This window comes from Phyllobates terribilis, unplaced genomic scaffold (genome assembly GCF_046119375.1).
Source record: "Phyllobates terribilis strain yellow unplaced genomic scaffold, ASM4611937v1 Scaffold_2__4_contigs__length_985480577, whole genome shotgun sequence".
NCBI classification, from domain to species: domain Eukaryota; kingdom Metazoa; phylum Chordata; class Amphibia; order Anura; family Dendrobatidae; genus Phyllobates; species Phyllobates terribilis.
The window spans coordinates 848,581,148-848,599,696 of NW_027362762.1; the positions used below are offsets into that span (position 1 = coordinate 848,581,148).

At 44.2% G+C, this 18,549-nt stretch overlaps 1 protein-coding gene across 9 annotated transcripts in view; it reads right to left on the reverse strand.

The window, feature by feature from the left end:
- The window catches only part of SPAG5 (sperm associated antigen 5), a 79,380-nt gene extending 61,623 nt beyond the window's left edge, over positions 1 to 17,757 (reverse strand). For 8 of the 9 annotated variants that reach the window (XM_073667863.1, XM_073667874.1, XM_073667871.1 and 5 more), the window contains exons 1-7: positions 17,639 to 17,757; positions 16,563 to 16,636; positions 14,822 to 14,897; positions 14,300 to 14,437; positions 11,399 to 12,879; positions 10,169 to 10,352; positions 4,800 to 4,919 (exon numbers count right to left, since the gene is read on the reverse strand). In XM_073667863.1, the coding sequence (XP_073523964.1) occupies positions 4,800 to 4,919; positions 10,169 to 10,352; positions 11,399 to 12,879; positions 14,300 to 14,437; positions 14,822 to 14,878 (1,980 nt within the window). In that variant the 5' untranslated portion in view covers positions 14,879 to 14,897; positions 16,563 to 16,636; positions 17,639 to 17,757. The remainder of the gene's footprint in view (positions 1 to 4,799; positions 4,920 to 10,168; positions 10,353 to 11,398; positions 12,880 to 14,299; positions 14,438 to 14,821; positions 14,898 to 16,562; positions 16,637 to 17,638) is intronic. The other variant, XM_073667872.1, reaches the window with a different exon arrangement.
- Positions 17,758 to 18,549: the final 792 nt, after the last annotated feature.

Here is an 18,549-nt window from a genome sequence, read left to right on the forward strand (position 1 = left end):
TCTAGCAGGTCTGCCCTGGAGGTGCTCTGAGACGGATGTTCCTCTAGTTGGGCCAGCCACTTGAAGAGGGATCTGGCCAAACAAGTCAATGAAATATTCGTCTTGAGAGAGGCAGAAGAGGTTTCCCATGATTTTTTAAGGACACTTTCCATTTTCCGGTCTAATGGATCCTTCAATTGGGATGAATCCTCAAAGGGAAGTGAGGTTTTCCTCACAACCCTTGCCACCTGCATGTCCCGCTTAGGGACGTCCCAATGAAATTCCTCACCTTCCAACGGAAATCTGTGCTTTAATTCCGAAGGGGTGGTTAGACGATTTTCTGGGGATTCCCATTTCTATCGGATGAGATCTCTAATGACCTCATGAACAGGAAACCCAGTCTGCTTTTTTTGATCTAAGGCCCCTAAACATTTCATCTTGAACGGAACAGGGGAGCTCGACTTCCTCCAGCCCCATAGTGCCTCTAACTGCGTCCAATAATTCTTCTAAGTTGTCCGAGGAAAAATAGTATCTTCCGGTTTCAACTTTTTTGGCATGCCCTAAGGATGCTACTTCATCCAAAACGTCAGAGGCAGAGCTACTAACATCAATAGAGACTACATCTGAGTCTAACTCTTGGATCTTCCTTTTCTTAGGGGGAGATGGCCTGGAGGAGGAGTAGACAGGCAGTGCAGCAAAAGAGGCTTGGACCTCCTGTCTAACTACTTGGACCTCCTGTTTAACAAGAGATCTAAGATCCTCAATTAGAGAGGGATTTTCTTCTTTAATTATTCTCTGTACAGGGCCGGCACAATTTCTTCTTATAAGATGACTTTTTAGCACAGATGCCACATCTACGGGGCTGGTCTTTATCCTTCTTAGAAGCAGGGGCCTTGTCTTCCTAAGAAAGGGGAAGAGAAGGGGACCCATGTAACTAAAAGGAGGGGAGCTCTAGTGTCATCTAAAGGAGAGGCCAAGATAACCCCTTAGTGACCACCCAGGTACTACTCACTGTAGCCGAGGGCGTGCTGGGCTCTGCAGATGCAGGGATACTGGATCTGTCACCTTCCATGGTGAAGATAGCCTTACCTTTGGAGTCTTCAGGCGGGTTTTTATATGGAAAAACCGTGCCTCCCAGCAAGGGACCTCAGTCCCCTCCCCCTTCCGGTCAGTTTGAGGGCCACTTCGATTCGATATGGGCCTTGCCGGCCCTGGGACGCGCTCAGTCTCAGCGTCCCAGCATGGAGCACACATGCCAGAAGCAGGACCTGCAGTGACGTCACCCAGGTGAACGCGCGCCCAGACCGCGCCTGCTGGCTCTGGGAGCGCCCGCACCGTGCGTCCCAGCGTGGAACGCACAGGCCGGAAGAGACAGGACCTACACTGACATCACTTCCGGTGCGCGCGCCCAGAACGCCGGCGGAAAGAGGAGATGCCGGGGAGCTGCAGCAGGCCCCCGGCATGAAAACCACCCGGCTTGCTTTACCCTCTATGGGGCGCAGGAAGCCCGGAACGGTCCCAATGGGAGCAGCATGGAGGGAGGAGGGAGCGCCCTGACCGACCACTGCCCGGCAAGTATAGCCTGATACAATGCCGCCTGCCGGCCGACAGCACTGCAGGACCTCTCCATGCCCCCAAGGGGGACAGGAAAACACTGGGGATTGATGGCGGGGAGGGGCTTTTAACCTCTCTGTGATTCAGTGATTCTGTCCCCCGATAGGGTGTGGACAACATCCTCCAATGCTGTCGTGGAAGGAGTATTGAGAAAAGGAATTTTCTGAACCCAGAAAGCTCCCTTAAAAGTAAAAAATAAACATTTAGTATCTGTGTGTCCAAAAATTTCAAAAAGTATTAATTTAAACCGTACATTAAAGGGGTTGTCCATTTTTGGGGATGATTTTGTTTCTTACCTAAATGCATGCAATTGGGGCTAAAAATTATTTTTGCAACTGAATTTAATTAAAAATTTTGCACAGTTTGCTTCCTATAGCTGCTGTATTGCACTGTGTATTGCTGGCTACAGAGTGAGTTACCAGGGTCGGCCACAATATCTTTATATTGACAGATTTGTTGGTGACATGACTGCGGCCCTTACAATTATACAGATATGACACCTTCTCCTCCTGCTCTCGTTACTGCAGCTTTCCCCACAGCCTGCACAGCTCTACTGTCCATACAATGGCTGCTGCTGGAGGAGCATGTGACCAGACCTGTCATCAACCTTGTCCTATTCAAAACCTCACATGAGAAAGCTTCTTTTCTATTGGAGGAAACTGATAGACAAGTCTGGTCACATGACCGTCCATCAGTGGACACCAGCAGCCATTGTTTGGATAGGAGAGCTGTGCCCAACACAACTGTTAAATAAAGATAATGTGGCTGACCCTATTACTCACACTGTAGCCAGCAAGACAAGACAGCAAAAAAATATTTTAAGCCCTAAATGCATACATTTACAGAGGTTGGCCACGACTTTAACATTGATGGCCTATGCTTAGGATAAGTCATCCATGTCTGATCGGTGGGGTTCCGACAATCAAACTGGAAACAGCTGATCACACATCCACCGATCAGACATTGATAACCTATCATAAGGATACGCCATCAATGTAAAAGTGGGAACAAATAGAACCAAAACAATGGAGAAGAGGCAAATCAAGTTAGGTGGGAACATGGGTCACTGCCGCTTGAAAAACCTTTCTGCCCAAGCTTGCATCTGTCGAGGGGTAGGTGTGAACTTTGTAGAACTTTGTCTGCCTCCTACTGACACTAAGCTAAAACGGATTAGCTTGTTCCAGTTGATGGGTGTAACCTGCAGAGGAGGAGCTAACTTTTTTGCCTCTTGTCAGCCTCTTAGTGTCAGCAGCATACAGCCATGGTTTCCTGTGTGCCCCATTGAAGCGGTAGAGAAATAGGTGATAATTGTCTGATTCCTGGGGGAGTCCACCGATTACTAGAATGGGGATCCTGAGCTTACCACATGACTACAATAAAATGGCAGATTAACATGTGCCATGCCAGTCCATTCAGGGTCTACTGGCCTGACACTGCACAGGGCTCAGTTATTTTGCTCAATCCTATAGACAAGGAGTCCTGCAGCAGGGGGTATGCATGACCACTGCACCATTCTTACTATTGCTCACACTGGTTATGGAGCGAGAACAAAGAGCTTGTGATCACAGTTTCAGATTAGTGGGGGTCCCTTTGGTGGAGCCCCTCATGATCAGACATTTATCATCTAATCTATGAATAGGGATAGGTGATAAATGTCCACTGTAAAATAACACGATTTGTTAAAGATGTCCTACTGTTAAGGCCCCGTCACACTTAGCGACGCTGCAACGATCCCGACAACGATACGACCTGTCAGGGATCGTTGCTGCGTCGCTATGTGGTCGCTGGTGAGATGTCAAACAGGCAGGCTCACCAACGATCAGGGGAGCAGCGAAATCGTGGAAAGAATCTTTCCACGATGTCCTGCTCCTGGTTACAAGCCTGCTGAAGCAGGAGCAGGCTGGTAACCATGGTAAACATCGGGTTACTAGGGGCACACGCGCACCTAGTAACCCGTTGTTTATCATGGTTACCACTCTGCTACGGTGAGCGGTTACCGCTCACTTTAGCAGGCTCGTAACCATGATAAACAACGGGTTACTAGGTGCGCGTGTGCCCCTAGTAACCCGATGTTTACCATGGTTACCAGCCTGATCGCTGCTCCCGCTGGTCACAAACAGCGATGTGTGCTGACCAGCGGGAGAGCAACGACCAAAAAATGGTCCAGGGCACTTTGCAGCGATCAGCGACCTCACAGCAGGGGCCTGATCGCTGCAAAGTGTCACACATAGCGACATCGCTGGTGAGGTCGCTGTTGCGTCACCAAAACCGTGACACAGCAGCGATCTCGCTATGTGAGACGGGGGCTTTAGACTGGGGCACAAAAAAAATGTCATATTGACTTATAGGGGAGCAAAACTGGACAAGATTAGATTACTTTTCAGCAGATAACTATTTCTGTGAGGGTTGAACAGGCTCTGGCAATACAAATATCTAATGCCTTCATACAGATAAATATGTAGTGAGAAAAAAATATAGATGCACAGCCAAATGTAACAATAACTAGGGTGCTACCACTGCAAAGAACCCCCCTCAGAGAAAGAAAAAAAAGCAATACAGAAAAAAAGTGCACACCCAGAGATACAGGACAAGACATTTTAATAAACACCATATAACTTCAGCTCACAGTTGCGTTCTCCTTTATGCATACATTTCCAGGGTTGCATGCATGCGCTGACTGATTCTGCTATTAGCACTTTTCTGATGCCCGCTATATGTGTTTATATCTATATTCCTGATCAGAGGGCTATTGATCCTGCTTATTTGTGGTTTCAGTACTTACTACATGTTCGGATGTGTTTAACTTCTTACAGCATACTGTGGAATATTATATCATATGGTTTTGGACTTGACTATTATTATCTATGTTACTCAAAGTTCCATTGGTGCCTCTATGGTCATATTGGTATGTTACTGATTGCATATATTTCAACTTAGAGGGATATTACAACATATGTTATATTTACTATTGTTGCATTTCATAGTTGTACAGTGATTTATACAGATCTATGGGGTTGTCATGGTTTTGTTTTTAATTGTGGAGTTATATGGTGTGTAATTAAACTTACTGTCCTGTATCTCTGGCTGTGTGCCTTTTTCCTTTCTCTAATCATACATGAATATCTTTCCTAGTATAAATTCTGCAACATACAAGAGTAATCCTCATCAATGAAACAATACAACAGAGGGGGATGTACCCGACCTACCAAAGCTTCATTAGCGTCTCTAAGATGTTGGTGTAATGCCTCTTCTTGTTCCCGGGTGTGCTGCACTGATCGCAGAATACTTAGCGTCTTTAAATACATATGATGGTAGTGCTGCTCCTCCTGCAGGCAACACAATTGGAAGAGGACAAGTCCATAAATCAGCCCAGAATAAAACTTATATAGACATTTAATTAAAAAGGGTAAAGAAAAATACATTCCAAACCAGTTACAAAGTGTCCATTGATTGTGATTTGTATCCATGCAGCACGACATATTTGCTAAAAGTGAAGTATTGCAGACTTACACTACCGTTCAAAAGTTTGGGGTCATTTAGAAATTTCATTATTTTTGAAAGAAAGGCACATTTTTTTTTCAATGAAGCTAACATTAAATGAATGAGAAATACACGCTATACATTGTTAATGTGGTAAATGACTATTATAGCGGCAAACGTCTTGTTTTTATTGCAATATCTTCACAGGTGTATAGAGGCCCATTTCCAACAACCACCACTCCAGAGTTTTAATGGTACATTGTGTTTGCTAACTGTGTAAGAAGCTAATGGATGTTTAGAAACCCCTAGAAAACCCTTGCACAAGTATGTTAGCCCAGCTGAAAATGGTTTGGCTGATTTGAGAAGCTATAAAATTGACTTTCCTTTGAGTTAGTTGAGAATCTGGAGCATTACATTTGTTTGTTCTATGAAACTCTCAAAATGGCCAGAAAAAGAGAACTTTCATGTGAAACTCGACAGTCTATTCTTGTTCTTAGAAATGAAGGCTATTCCATGCGAGAAATTGCCAAGAAACTGAAGATTTCCTACAACGGTGTATACTACTCCCTTCACAGGAGAGCACAAACAGGCTCTAACCAGAGTAGAAAGAGAAGTGGGAGGCGCCGCTGCACAACTGAGCAACAAGACAAGTACATTAGAGTCTCTAGTTTGAGAAATCGACGCCTCACAGCTCCTCAACTGGCAGCTTCATTAAATAGTACACGCAAAACGCCAGTGTCAACGTCTACACTGAAGAGGCGACTCCGGGATGCTGGCCTTCAGGGCAAAGTGGCAAAGAAAAAGCCATATCTGAGACTGGCTAATAAAAGGAAAAGATTAATATGGGCAAAAGAACACAGACATTGGACAGATTGGAAAAAAGTTTTAATGGACAGACGAATCAAAGTTTGAGGTGTTTGGATCACACAGAAGAACATTTGTGAGACGCTGAACAACTGAAAAGATGCTGGAAGAGTGCTTGACGCCATCTGTCAAGCATGGTGGAGGTAATGTGATGGTCTGGGGTTGCTTTGGGGCTGGTAAAGTGGGAGATTTGTACAAGGTAAATGGGATTTTGAATAAGGAAGGCCATCACTCCATTTTGCAACGCCATGCCATACCCTGTGGACAGCGCTAGATTGGAGTCAATTTCATCCTACAACAGGACAACGACCCAAAGCACACCCCCAAAGTATGCATGAACTATTTAGGGAAGAAGCAGGCAGCTGATATTCTATCTGTAATGGAGTGGCCAGCGCAGTCACCAGATCTCAACCCCATTGAGCAGTTGTGGGAGCAGCTTGACCGTATGGTAAGCAAAAAGTGCCCATCAAGCCAATCCAACTTGTGGGAGGGGCTTCAGGAAGCATGGGGTGAAATTTCTCAAGATTACCTCAGCAAATTAACAGCTAGAATGCCAAAGGTCTGCAATGCTGTAATTGCTGCAAAGGGAGCATTCTGTGACCAAAGCAAAGTTTGAAGGAGAAAATTATTCTTTCTAATAAAAATCATTATTTCTAACCTTGTCAATGTCTGGACTATATTTTCAAATCATTTTGCAACTAATTTGATAAATAAAAGTATGAGTTTTCATGGATAACACAAAATTGTCTGGGTGACCCCAAACTTTTGAACAGTAGTGTATGTCAGTGTAATACTAGTTGAGGGTTTGAAATGTTCGACAAAACAAAACGCAACCTCTGGTGGAGAAGAGAGTGGCAAAAGTTTAATAAATTAGTAAAACTGACTGGAACTTGAAAGCCAAACTCCTGGGTGGATAATGTTGGAAAGCAAGAATCTGCCATAGCTGTTATTGTTACTGGTAGGTTCGCTTTTAGAGAAATAATACCATCTATGTGTAAATACAGGGTGGTCCAAAAGTAGGTGGCCAGAAAATAATAATGTAAATTTATATATAAATCAAAATAAATGTTTACTAACACAAACATAACATTGACAATTTATTCTGAACAATAATACAAAAGCCCTTAAATTTTATCAACGCAGGTGCTCAAACTGTTTTCCATTACAATTTGCACAGCTTTGAAGTCTGCCTCTTACGCTTCGACAAACTTTTTTGCACAAGTCTCTTTGGGTATTAGTTTCTTGAAATGCATCTCTTATGTAATTTTTCAAATCACTGACACTTTTTGGTTTTCGACTATAAACTTTGTCCTCGAGTACTCCCCAAAATAAAAAATCCATTGGGGTCAAGTCTGGTGAGCGTGCCGGCCAATCAAGCGGGCCTCTTCAGCCAATCCATTTATTAGGAAATGTTTCATCAAGATACTCGCGGACCACTCTTGAATAATGTGGAGGAGCCCCATCTTGTTGGAAATTAAGGTCATTTGAATTAGGCTGTTGCTGTAACTGGGGAACAACTTGATTCATTAAAATGTCAAGATACTTATCTCCTGTGACTGTTCCATCAAAACATATTGGTCCTAAAACACCAAAACTTGAAATACCACCCCAAACATTGACACCAGGCTCATTTAGTTGTTGCTCTAATGTTAAATGCATGTTCTCATTATACCAGTAAATACAATTATGTCTGTTAATATGGCCGGATAATTTGAAAGAAGCTTCATCACTCCACATAATGTTATCTAAAGTTACTGGATTTTCTTCAATTTCGTTAAGCATAATCTCACTAAATTGCAGCCGCCTGTCTGGATCATGCTCCAATAAACCATGAATTAGACGTGGACGATAAGCTTTCCACCTTTCATTTTCCAAAGAGTCTGTGAGGAATGAAAAGTAGAATCTGATTGGTTGCTAAGGGCAACTGAGCCAATTTCACTTTACACCATGTTTGATAAATCTCCCCCTTCATACCCTTATTACACTTTCTGTCCACCTACTTATAGACCACCCTGTATATTTTCTGACTTTCAAGGCAGCTATTTTAGGCTCTGTCATTTCTTAAGTGTAAGAAGGAAGCCATCATGCTGTGAGAGATATACACTGCTCAAAAAAATAAAGGGAACACTCAAATAACACATCCTAGATCTGAATGAATGAAATATTCTCATTGAATACTTTGTTCTGTACAAAGTTGAATGTGCTGACAACAAAATCACACAAAAATCATCAATGGAAATCAAATGTATTAACCAATGGAGGCCTGGATTTGGAGTCATCCACAAAATTAAAGTGGAAAAACACACTACAGGCTGATCCAACCTTGATGTAATGTCCTTAAAACAAGTCAAAATGAGGCTCAGTATTGTGTGTGGCCTCCACATGCCTGTATGACCTCCCTACAATGCCTGGGCATGCTCCTGATAAGGTTGCGGATGGTCTCCTGTGGGATCTCCTCCGAGACCTGGACTAAAGCATCTGCCAACTCCTGGACAGTCTGTGGTGCAACGTGACGTTGGTGGATGGAGCGAGACATGATGTCCCAGATGTGCTCAATCGGATTCAGGTCTGGGGAATGGGCGGCCAGTCCATAGCTTCAATGCCTTCATCTTGCAGGAACTGCTGACATACTCCAGCCACATGAGGTCTGGCATTGTCCTGCATTAGGAGGAACCCAGGACCAACCGCACCAGCATATGGTCTCACAAGGGGTCTGAGGATCTCATCTCGGTACCTAATGGCAGTCAGGCTACCTCTGGCGAGCACATGGAGGGCTGTAAGGCCCTCCAAAGTGCCACCCCACACCATTACTGACCCACTGCCAAACAGGTCATGCTAAAGGATGTTGCAGGCAGCAGATCGCTTTCCATGGCATCTCCAGACTCTGTCACGTCTGTCACATGTGCTCAGTGTGAACCTGCTTTCATCTGTGAAGAGCACAGGGCACCAGTGGCGACTTTGCCAATCCTGGTGTTCTGTGGCAAATGCCAAGCGTCCTGCACGATGTTGGGCTGTGAGCACAACCCTTATCTGCGGATGTCGGACCCTCATACCACCCTCATGGAGTCGGTTTCTAACCGTTTGTGGAGACACATGCACATTTGTGGCCTGCTGGAGGTCATTTTGCAGGGCTCTGGCAGTGCTCCTCCTGTTCCTCCTTGCACAAAGGTGGAAGTTGCGGTCCAGCTGCTGGGTTGTTGCCCTCCTACGGCCCCCTCCACGTCTCCTGGTGTACTGGTCTGTCTCCTGGTAGTGCCTCCAGCCTCTGGACACTACGCTGACAGAAACGGCAAACCTTCTTGCCACAGCTCGCATTGATGTGCCATCCTGAATGAGCTGCACTACCTGAGCAAGTTCTGTGGGTTGTAGAGTCCGTCTCATGCTACCACGAGTGTGAAAGCACAACCAACATTCAAAAGTGACTAAAACATCAGCCAGAAAGCATTGGTACTGAGATGTAGTCTGTGGTCCCCACCTGCAGAACCACTCCTTTATTGAGGGTGTCTTGATAATTGCCAATAATTTCCATCTATTGTCTATTCCATTTGCACAACAGCATGTGAAATTGATTGTCAATCAGTGTTGCTTCCTAAGTGGACAGTTTGATTTCACAGAAGTTTGAAGTACTTGGAGTTATATTCTGTTGTTTAAGTGTTCCCTTTATTTTTTTGAGCAGTGTATTTTCTAACAGATCCAAAATTACATGTTCATGACCTCTGTACAACCCCATCCCCCACCACCAATTACCAGCTTTCTGTGTACACTGTACATAGGCAGAAAGCTTCCAATCAGTGGTGTGGGCGTTTTATATACAGCTCCGCATTCAGAGAACTGCTGGATCTGCAGCAGATAAAACCAGGATTTTATCAAATGACAGCAAGTGGCTCAGTACGTGCCACATCACAGGAATTAGGATCTCTGCACCTACATCATGCTACTCTCAGATGGGGTATCAAAAACCTGGTGACAGATTCCCTTTAATAGGATCTGTCAGGTTTTCAGCACTTTTTTGATGGCAAGAAAGTGTTGTAAAAAAATACTATACTGGCTCATGGCACCCCTGACAGCAGCTCTCAATGTAAAGGCATAATATATATTTCTAGTGAAAACCTGCCTTCTAAAAATGCTCATAAATGTATTAGGACATTACATACAAAGCTAGTGACGTGACTGAGTAAGCGATCACTTTCCAGCAGTCATTTCCCCCATGGGCAGATAGTCTGCTCCTTACCGTACTGGTGTAAGTGACACAGGTCTGCGTGGAGCACTCCCTCTGCTCAGACGGTTTTGATGAAACTTGAGTTTGTTGCCAGCCTTGGAGTTGTTGTGAAAGCACTTCGACCACTATCAGTGTGCCTTCCAAACGACCCATCAGCTCATCCCGAGATGCATTACGTAAAGCCTCCCTGGAGAAACTGGAAGATGAAGTAAGAAAGGTCTTAAAGCTCTGTGTCTACCACAGACTGGTTGGCCACAAATATTGCTCTCCTGAGCATGGAAGTCAGAATTCATATATTTAGAAGGAACTAACAACTTTTAAAGGGAATTCAGTTTTTTTGGTTACTTTTACATACTGCAAGTCCTAGGATTTAAAAAAAAAAAACACAGAACAAAAAAAAAACCTTGCCCCTGCAGTGTACTCAGCGGTGTTGTGCAGTCTCCAACACCAACGAGTTCAGTGAATGGTTGCAGAAATCATGTCCTGTAGTCATAATGTAAAAGCTGCAGCCATATAAAGATGGAGGATGGTGGCAAAGAGCTGGAGCAGAAGCGGCAGGGGGTTGGTACAGTTGTCTTAAATTTCACACAGAGCAAACCAAAAAAAAAAAAAGCGCTTTAAAACAAGGAGTGTACCTGTGAATTCAGAATAAGCCTACGTGTGAAAATGAGGTATAACACTATTTCTGACAATATATGACTAGTATCCTGCATATTTGACCAGTTTCCCACTCTGCATGCTCCATCTCTAATTTTCGAGTGTCTTGAAAATATTGCTACCTGGTCTCCCATGCCCTGCACCCAAACATATGCAGGATTTCCGCTCTCCTTTCTCTATGTAGCAGACAAATGTGGCTTTTGTATGGAGGATATTTTACAGCACTACTGAGCAGGGTAACTGAGTAAAGCACCGACGTTAGATAAACACTTGCTAAAAAGCTGCAGCATGATCTTTTTTAGGAATGTCTGTGCCCAATTCCTCTTTCCTCCCCCTCCATCCTCTCCCTGTAATATGACAACCCTGTAAAGCTAGCAGTCTGTCTTATTTTGACCAAGACAACATTTTAGTTATTTTTCAGAGTGAATTAGTTCAGAAGGCAGTGTGGAAAGGGAAAGATGGTTTCATAAGGAAACAAGAATATTTCTTTGATAAGAAATTAAAACATTTCTTACATTTACTCGTAATATTGATTTATGCAGTTTCTTAAAAAGGCAGCGACTAAAAAATGCACAAAAATCTTACTTCCATAGGACTGAATCCGTCTCTGATGACTTATCCTTCGCACTCTTATTTCTCTCCAGCATAAAGTCCCCGGAAGTGTTCATGCTTTTGTTCAGAAGCATTATAGGTGTAGTCCATGTCGCTCCCTCAGTGGTCAATACTGGAGTCATAACAGTCCCAGCATCAAGAGGGGATGCAAACATCCGTGGATTAAGATTTTTTAAGATTCCTTTGCCAAATAAAGGGATGTCACAAACTTTCAAAGGATTGGGTATTATTGGAGTGGGACAGCTGGCAGATAATGGGGTACATACCACTACATTTTCTTCATCAGGGTTAGGGTCCAACTGATGTGTGTGATCCATACCATAAATTGGAGAAAAACATTTAGCATGTGTTAATGGAGTCAACTCAAGACCTGTGGTAATCCCATCAACAGGACTACAACATTTGTCATCTCCTGTCTCTGGTGTGTAAATCTCTGCTTTATATAAAAATAGCTCTGAATCCTGAAATTCCACTTCTGTAAAAAGAGAGCCCCCTATAATTAAAGTATCAGAAAGAGACCTCTCAGAATGATCGCAGACTAGAGGGTCAAATGTAAGGTCATCCATCACTGGAGGAAATGAAGGTAACATTTCCTCTGCTGGACAACCCTCACCATGGCCTCTGTCATCAGCCGGCTCATTTTGTAAGCAATCTTCATCATCTTTTATAGATAATTGGAACTTATCAATAATCTCCTCTACTTCTGATAGCACATCTGTTACTGTATGAGAGAATTCCTCTGGTGCCACATCACGACAAGGATCTATCTCATAGGCGTCATTTGTTGATTTGACCACATTTGGCTCAGACGTGACCTCATCTCCATCAATCTTATGTGTGAACAGCAGATCTTCTAACTGGCTGTCATTTACCATGGAAGAAGAGACGATGTCAGGTTTACCAGTGTACAAAGTGTTAGAAGTGAAAATATTTGCTGTAACATTTTCTTCATTTTTCGACTCAAGATTTTCCAATAATATATCATCATGTTCTGCAATATGTTTAAGAGGCACTTGAGGCGTTAGGATCCCTTGTGCATCACGGCTTTCTGGGCCATCCGACATGAGGGTTACCATTTGGCATAAATTATCTTTGAGCTTAGGATTTGTCTGTAATTTTGAAGGTATATCAGTTGTATGGACAGAAGGTATGATGACCAAATTGTCACACTTTATGTAAGAGCTATGAATAACTTTATCTACTGACTGTCCAAAATTTTCTTCATTGTCACCAAATGCTATCAGGCCGGCCAATGAATCATTAGGATGAGGTGGTACAACGTCACACGATTGATCCAAATGATCAGAGTTTTCAGAACCAATAGGCAAAGGAGAGTCTCCTACTGACAACGCAAGCTTCGAGAGCTCAGCTTCTGAACTGTATGTCAAACTATCATTGTGACAAGGGTCAACCCAAACACTGACTGATTCACAGACGCTGACTCTCGTAGACTCCTATAAAAGAGAATAGTTACAAATATTCAAGTGCCAGAACTAAAAAGTTATAAAATAGTTTAGTAGAATATCTTATTAAAATAAAATACAAATAACTACAGATGAACAAAAAAGTCAACTATCTGATAAGAATATCTGCTAAAGGAGCACTTTTTCCATTTACTCTACTGCCACATATCGGGTAGTCTACAGTTTGCTGACAGATTTTAAATGGGTCATCCTAGATTTTCAATTGATGGACTAATCTTTGAGATAGGACATCATTGTATCACCGGTCGTCCCCTCACATCTGCTCCAGTCAGGTCATTATCAGTGTGATTTCAGCTGATACTGCAGCTTATTCAGATGAAATTGGATTGGATGAGCTATGGCACAAGCTAATATGTACATGCCTATTCCTTAAAGCACCACTAGAGCAGTTTTTTTTATTGCGCCACTGGAGTTGTGTTTTATATGTAATTCCCTAGCCCCCTGTCTCATACTCACCTGCCGCTGCCCTCTTTTTCCAACGTCGCTCCCGTCGGTCTCCGGCAAAAAGTGACCTGCTGGCAGCTCCCGTGTTTCATAGAGCGGCGCAGAGGTGACTTCTCAATGCATCTCTATGACAGCCTCGTTCTGGCTCTCAGAATTGCATTGAGCTCTTGACGTAACTTATGACTTCTGGCCTGTCAGAAGTCACAAGATGGCGCCGCGGGGCTGGAGCAGCGTCAGTAAAAGGTGAAGCCGCAGGAAGGCGAGTATAAGAACAGGGGCTTACATTTAAAGCGCAACTCCAGCGCGGGAAAAAAAAAACACTGGAGTGGTGCTTTAAAAGTCAACACATCCTTCTGCTCTAATAGAGTCTGATGGTTGACTCCCGATTACTAGAGTCCCGTGATGTTGTATGTGACGGGCCTTGAGGAAACAGCAGGAAATCTGAATTTTCGGCTCTATTAACTTGGGAAGAAAAAGAAAAACCACTGCATTTTTTGCCCATGAAATTACCTAATATTTCAGCCAAGCCAATACAAAATTAAAAAAATGCACTGTAATACGTACAATTCTGATGGACAATCAACGATCCATTCAGCTTGCATGGTTTCTAAACTATACAGCATTTAACAAAAGCTGCATATGATTACTTAGGGTATGTGCACACATTGAGTATTTTGTGTGCTGAAATTTCCACACCATTTCTGCATCTCTTGGAAGGAAAACGCAGTCTCAAAATGTTGCATTTTTGCCTGCGTTTTTTCAGTGGATTCAGTGAGTGAAAAATGCAGGCAAAAACGCACAGAGAATTGACGTGCTGTAGATTATTTTCTGCACCATATCCGCAACTCAAAAATACTCAACATGTGCATGACACTTCAGGTTTCTCATTCTCTTTGCTGGCATCAGGTTTTGCCAGCAAATCTGCAACGTGTGCACACAGCCTTACCTTGCTTATAAGAGCTGAATGACCAGATGGTTTAGACACAGAAGATCTCCTGTTAACCTCAGTATTTGGATCAAGCACAGCAAGCTGCTGGCCAGTGAGAACCTTCAAGGGTGTTCGTCCAACAGATTTACGGTGTACCTTATGGCCGACGGAGAAAAAACACATTTCACAAAGGGGATAGAAATCACCTTACTGGATCAGCAGCCTAAGAATAATCTCACACGTAAAAGGATGATGATGATGATGATGATACAGCAGAACGTCGTCCTGTTACTGTATCAGCGGAAATAATGAAACCACTGGTAAACAGACACGGATTTACTCAATTTTTAGAAAGCGGCTCAAGGTGATTATTCCACACCTGCCTCTATAGAAAACGGCTTTGCAAAGCCAAGTGTACAAACCACATTACTATCTTACAGCAATGTGTCTTCTTGGCCATCAAACCTTTTCTATTAACACATTTGCTGCCTGAAGTCAGATGGAAATCTGTATATAACATATAGGAAGCTCCCCACTTACAGTCTGCACGGCTGGAATCTGGTTTTCATCACTAACAGGGTTGTCTGAAGACCACATGTTGCATTGGTTTCAATGTCTAAAAGTAAAATTAGATTAAAAAATTTTTTTTTAAAAAAATCAATCTTTTTTTCAAGAATTATTACAGGCATTTCAAGACACCTTTGGCCTTACAAGTTAGAGCGACATGGTACCTAAAGGATAAGACTGAAGAGCAGTATTTGTTAGACACAAAAAAATAAATTATGATTTCAACCCCTTTGTACACACTGACATACATCTACATAAGTATCAGGGTCCAGGTGTATAGAGTGGGTTGAGAATCTGAGCCCTTTCCATATAGAGATTTCTATGCAACTAACAGCAGCAAAGAAACCAGGCTCCAATCACTGCTATTTAACCATATAGATGTTGATGTTACTTACAAATAAACACAAAAAACTCACCAAATGTACAGAATTTAATACTTAAAGAAGGTAAAGCTGTAAGAATGTATATGTAGTGTAGGTGTATTAATATACTCACCGACTGCAGTCTTCTCTGGTTTCCAGCGCCCCCTGGTCCTCTCTGGGTCATGTGACTTGCCAGCTCACACTGATGTTTGTGTGCGAGTCAGAAGTTACTATTAGGCTAAGTGCCCACGATGCAGAAATGCTGCATATTTTTCCGCTTTTCCCTGGCAGTAAAAACGCATGCGGATTTTACATGCGTTTTTCCTGCCCGGTAGAAGCGTTTGTCAAGCGTTTTTGCATGCGGGTTATCAAGCGCTTTTCCAAGCGATTTTAGCATCACTTGGAAAAGTGCTTGACAACTTGGTCACACTATATAAATCCATGTAACCGGCATGCATTTATATAGAGTGACCAAGTAATAGTTAAAAAAAAAAAAAAGAAGAAAAATGGTAAAAAATAAAGATTATACTTACCTTCCGATGGCCCCCGGTATTTTCTCCGCTCCGTCTGGTCTGTTGTATGGGTCGTGGTGGTGTGAAGGGACCTGCGGTGAAGTCATTGAGTCATGTGACAGGTCACGCGACCGCCAACGTAAGCGGTCGGTAAGCTGTCACGTGACTAAAATACGTCATGTCAGGTCCTCACACCACCGCGACCCATACAACAGACTGGACGCAGCGCTGAGGAGACCGGGGGCCATCAGAAGGTAAGTATAATCTTTATTTTTTATTTTACTTTTTTTTTTTTTTTAACAGGTTCTATGGTACCCGAGTCTGGAGGCGAGTCTCCTCTTCTCCAGACCCGGTTACCATCCACACATAGAATCGCTTAATATCCGGGTGTGCAAATGTGCTGACACGGATATTAAGCGTTTCAATGCAAGTCAATGGCGGCAATTACGCTGCGTGTCCGCAAAATTAATGGACATGGTGCGTATTTTTCTGCAATGATAATCCGCAGCGGAAATTTCATTGGGGACCATGGGGCACGTATTACCAAGCGTTTTCGCTGCGGAAATTCCGCGGCAAAAACGCATAGTGGACATGCAGCCTTATAATATGAGTCTTGTTCTGATGCTCCATAGACTCACACATAGACCCCAGTGTGAGCCGGAGAGGTGAAACTACAATCACGTAACTCAGAAGAGCCAGAGCAGCACTACACTACATATACATTCACACAAGTTTAGCTAACAATTTTAATGGCATTGCTGAGCGGGAAACAGCTCTTCAGCCTTATTTACATAACAATTGAAACACTGATTTATCAGTGACAAAAAAAAACATACTGACCATGTAAAGGTATTCCTGGACTTGTCTCTGAAAGAGCTACAGGTCTATATATAAATAGTTTGGGGGGTGAAATCCTAAAATAACAAAAAAAACATCTGTTACGGCTACGTAGACACACACTAGATACATAGACATGGATATATGGGTCTTTTACAAAAAAAAAGGAAAAGAACGAATGCACCAAAAGAGAGAATAGAGAGGGAATGGTTTAATGGAGTTATCCATGAAAGCGGAGTCTACGCGCTGCTCGGCTCTCCCTACAGGTGCACGGCTCTCCCTGCAGGTGCACGGCTCTCCCTGCAGGTGCTCGGCTCTCCCTGCAGGTGCTCGGCTCTCCCTGCAGGTGCTCGGCTCTCCCTGCAGGTGCACGGCTCTCCCTGCAGGTGCACGGCTCTCCCTGCAGGTGCACGGCTCTCCCTGCAGGTGCACGGCTCTCCCTGCAGGTGCACGGCTCTCCCTGCAGCTGCTCGGCTCTCCCTGCAGGTGCACGGCTCTCCCTGCAGGTGCACGGCTCTCCCTGCAGGTGCACGGCTCTCCCTGCAGGTGCACGGCTCTCCCTGCAGGTGCTCGGCTCTCCCTGCAGCTGCTCGGGTGACGCAGTGATGAGACCATAATACTGATGTTACCAATCACTGAGCTCAGGGGTAGGCAGCTGAGCTCCGTGACTGGCTGCAGCGGTGATGCACGTTGTTGACGTAATGTCACCCCTGCAGCCAAATCTCTGAACCGAGGCAGGGTGGGTACTTGATGTTTGTTATTTTTAGGTACTTTTCAGCGTTTGGGGTCCACCTTCCAGGAAGAGGAAACCCCCTTAAATCTCAGTTAACACTGTCCGGAGATATATATATATATATATATATACACACACACACACAGTCTCTGTGCCAGTCTCTCTCTTTTTACGGCCATACGTTTTTAGCTACTGCTAACCGCCCATACACCTGAGTGCGGACACTGCTGTTACACAGGGAATGACGTCTGAGGCAGCGACACACATCCTCCCAGGTGCTGCGCCACGACGCCATCGTCAGAGCAGAACGCCACTACTACGCCCAGCAGGCACCCCGTTACCTCACCTCACACCAGATGCGTTGCTGCTCTCTGCTCTTTCAGCGCCACCAGTTCACTTCAAACCAATCTCACGACATCCCATAGGCTGACAGGAGACCAATCAAACCAATGAAATCTGTTCTGCGTTTCGAGCCTCGTTTTGAAACAGCCAGTTGTTTCGAACGCCTTCTTCAATGCCATCTACACGTTACTTAGTCACGCGATCTAGTCATCACGTGACTTGGTGACGCTCTGTTTACCACAGTGTGCCGGGGCGGGGCTTTCGGTGATAGTACACATAGGCGGCGCTAGAGAGCGACAGATGTGATGCTTCTTTATCGCTGCGTCCTGTGTGTTGTCGTAGACTGACATTAGTCAGTGGTTGTTAGTGCACCGCTTGTGCTGGACGTAATGTGGAGCCACACTGGCAGTAGCAGCGCGATTAGCAATCTCAGTTGCCCCAAAATAACCTCAGGACTGACTTATTAGGGGGGGAGGCACCGTCCCCATCTATTCCCAACCTGCACTAACGCCTCATCCTGCTGATACCCAATACTGAGCCGCTGCTGAATGTGTCCCTATTACTGCACCTGCTGTGGTACAATAGCAGGACTCCTCTTACTGTCCCACATAGTAATGCCAGCACTGTGCCCTTTAGGGTTCGTGCACACGGTCAGTAATTGCTGCGGTCAGATGTTACAGCATAGTGGATGATTTCTAGAAATCCCATGTCCACTAGGCATCTCCATGTCTTTCAGACCAGCAGCATGTCAGTTTCTCCTGCCTCTGAGGAAAGTCTGTAAGTGGAAAAAAAAAATGGTGCCGCTCATGAGCATATTGAGCGGAAGCCGCCAGCAGCTTCTCCGCAGCGTCGGGGCCACCGGTGTCTCCAGATGGTGTGCACGTACCCTTACATAGTAATAATGCCTACTTTGTC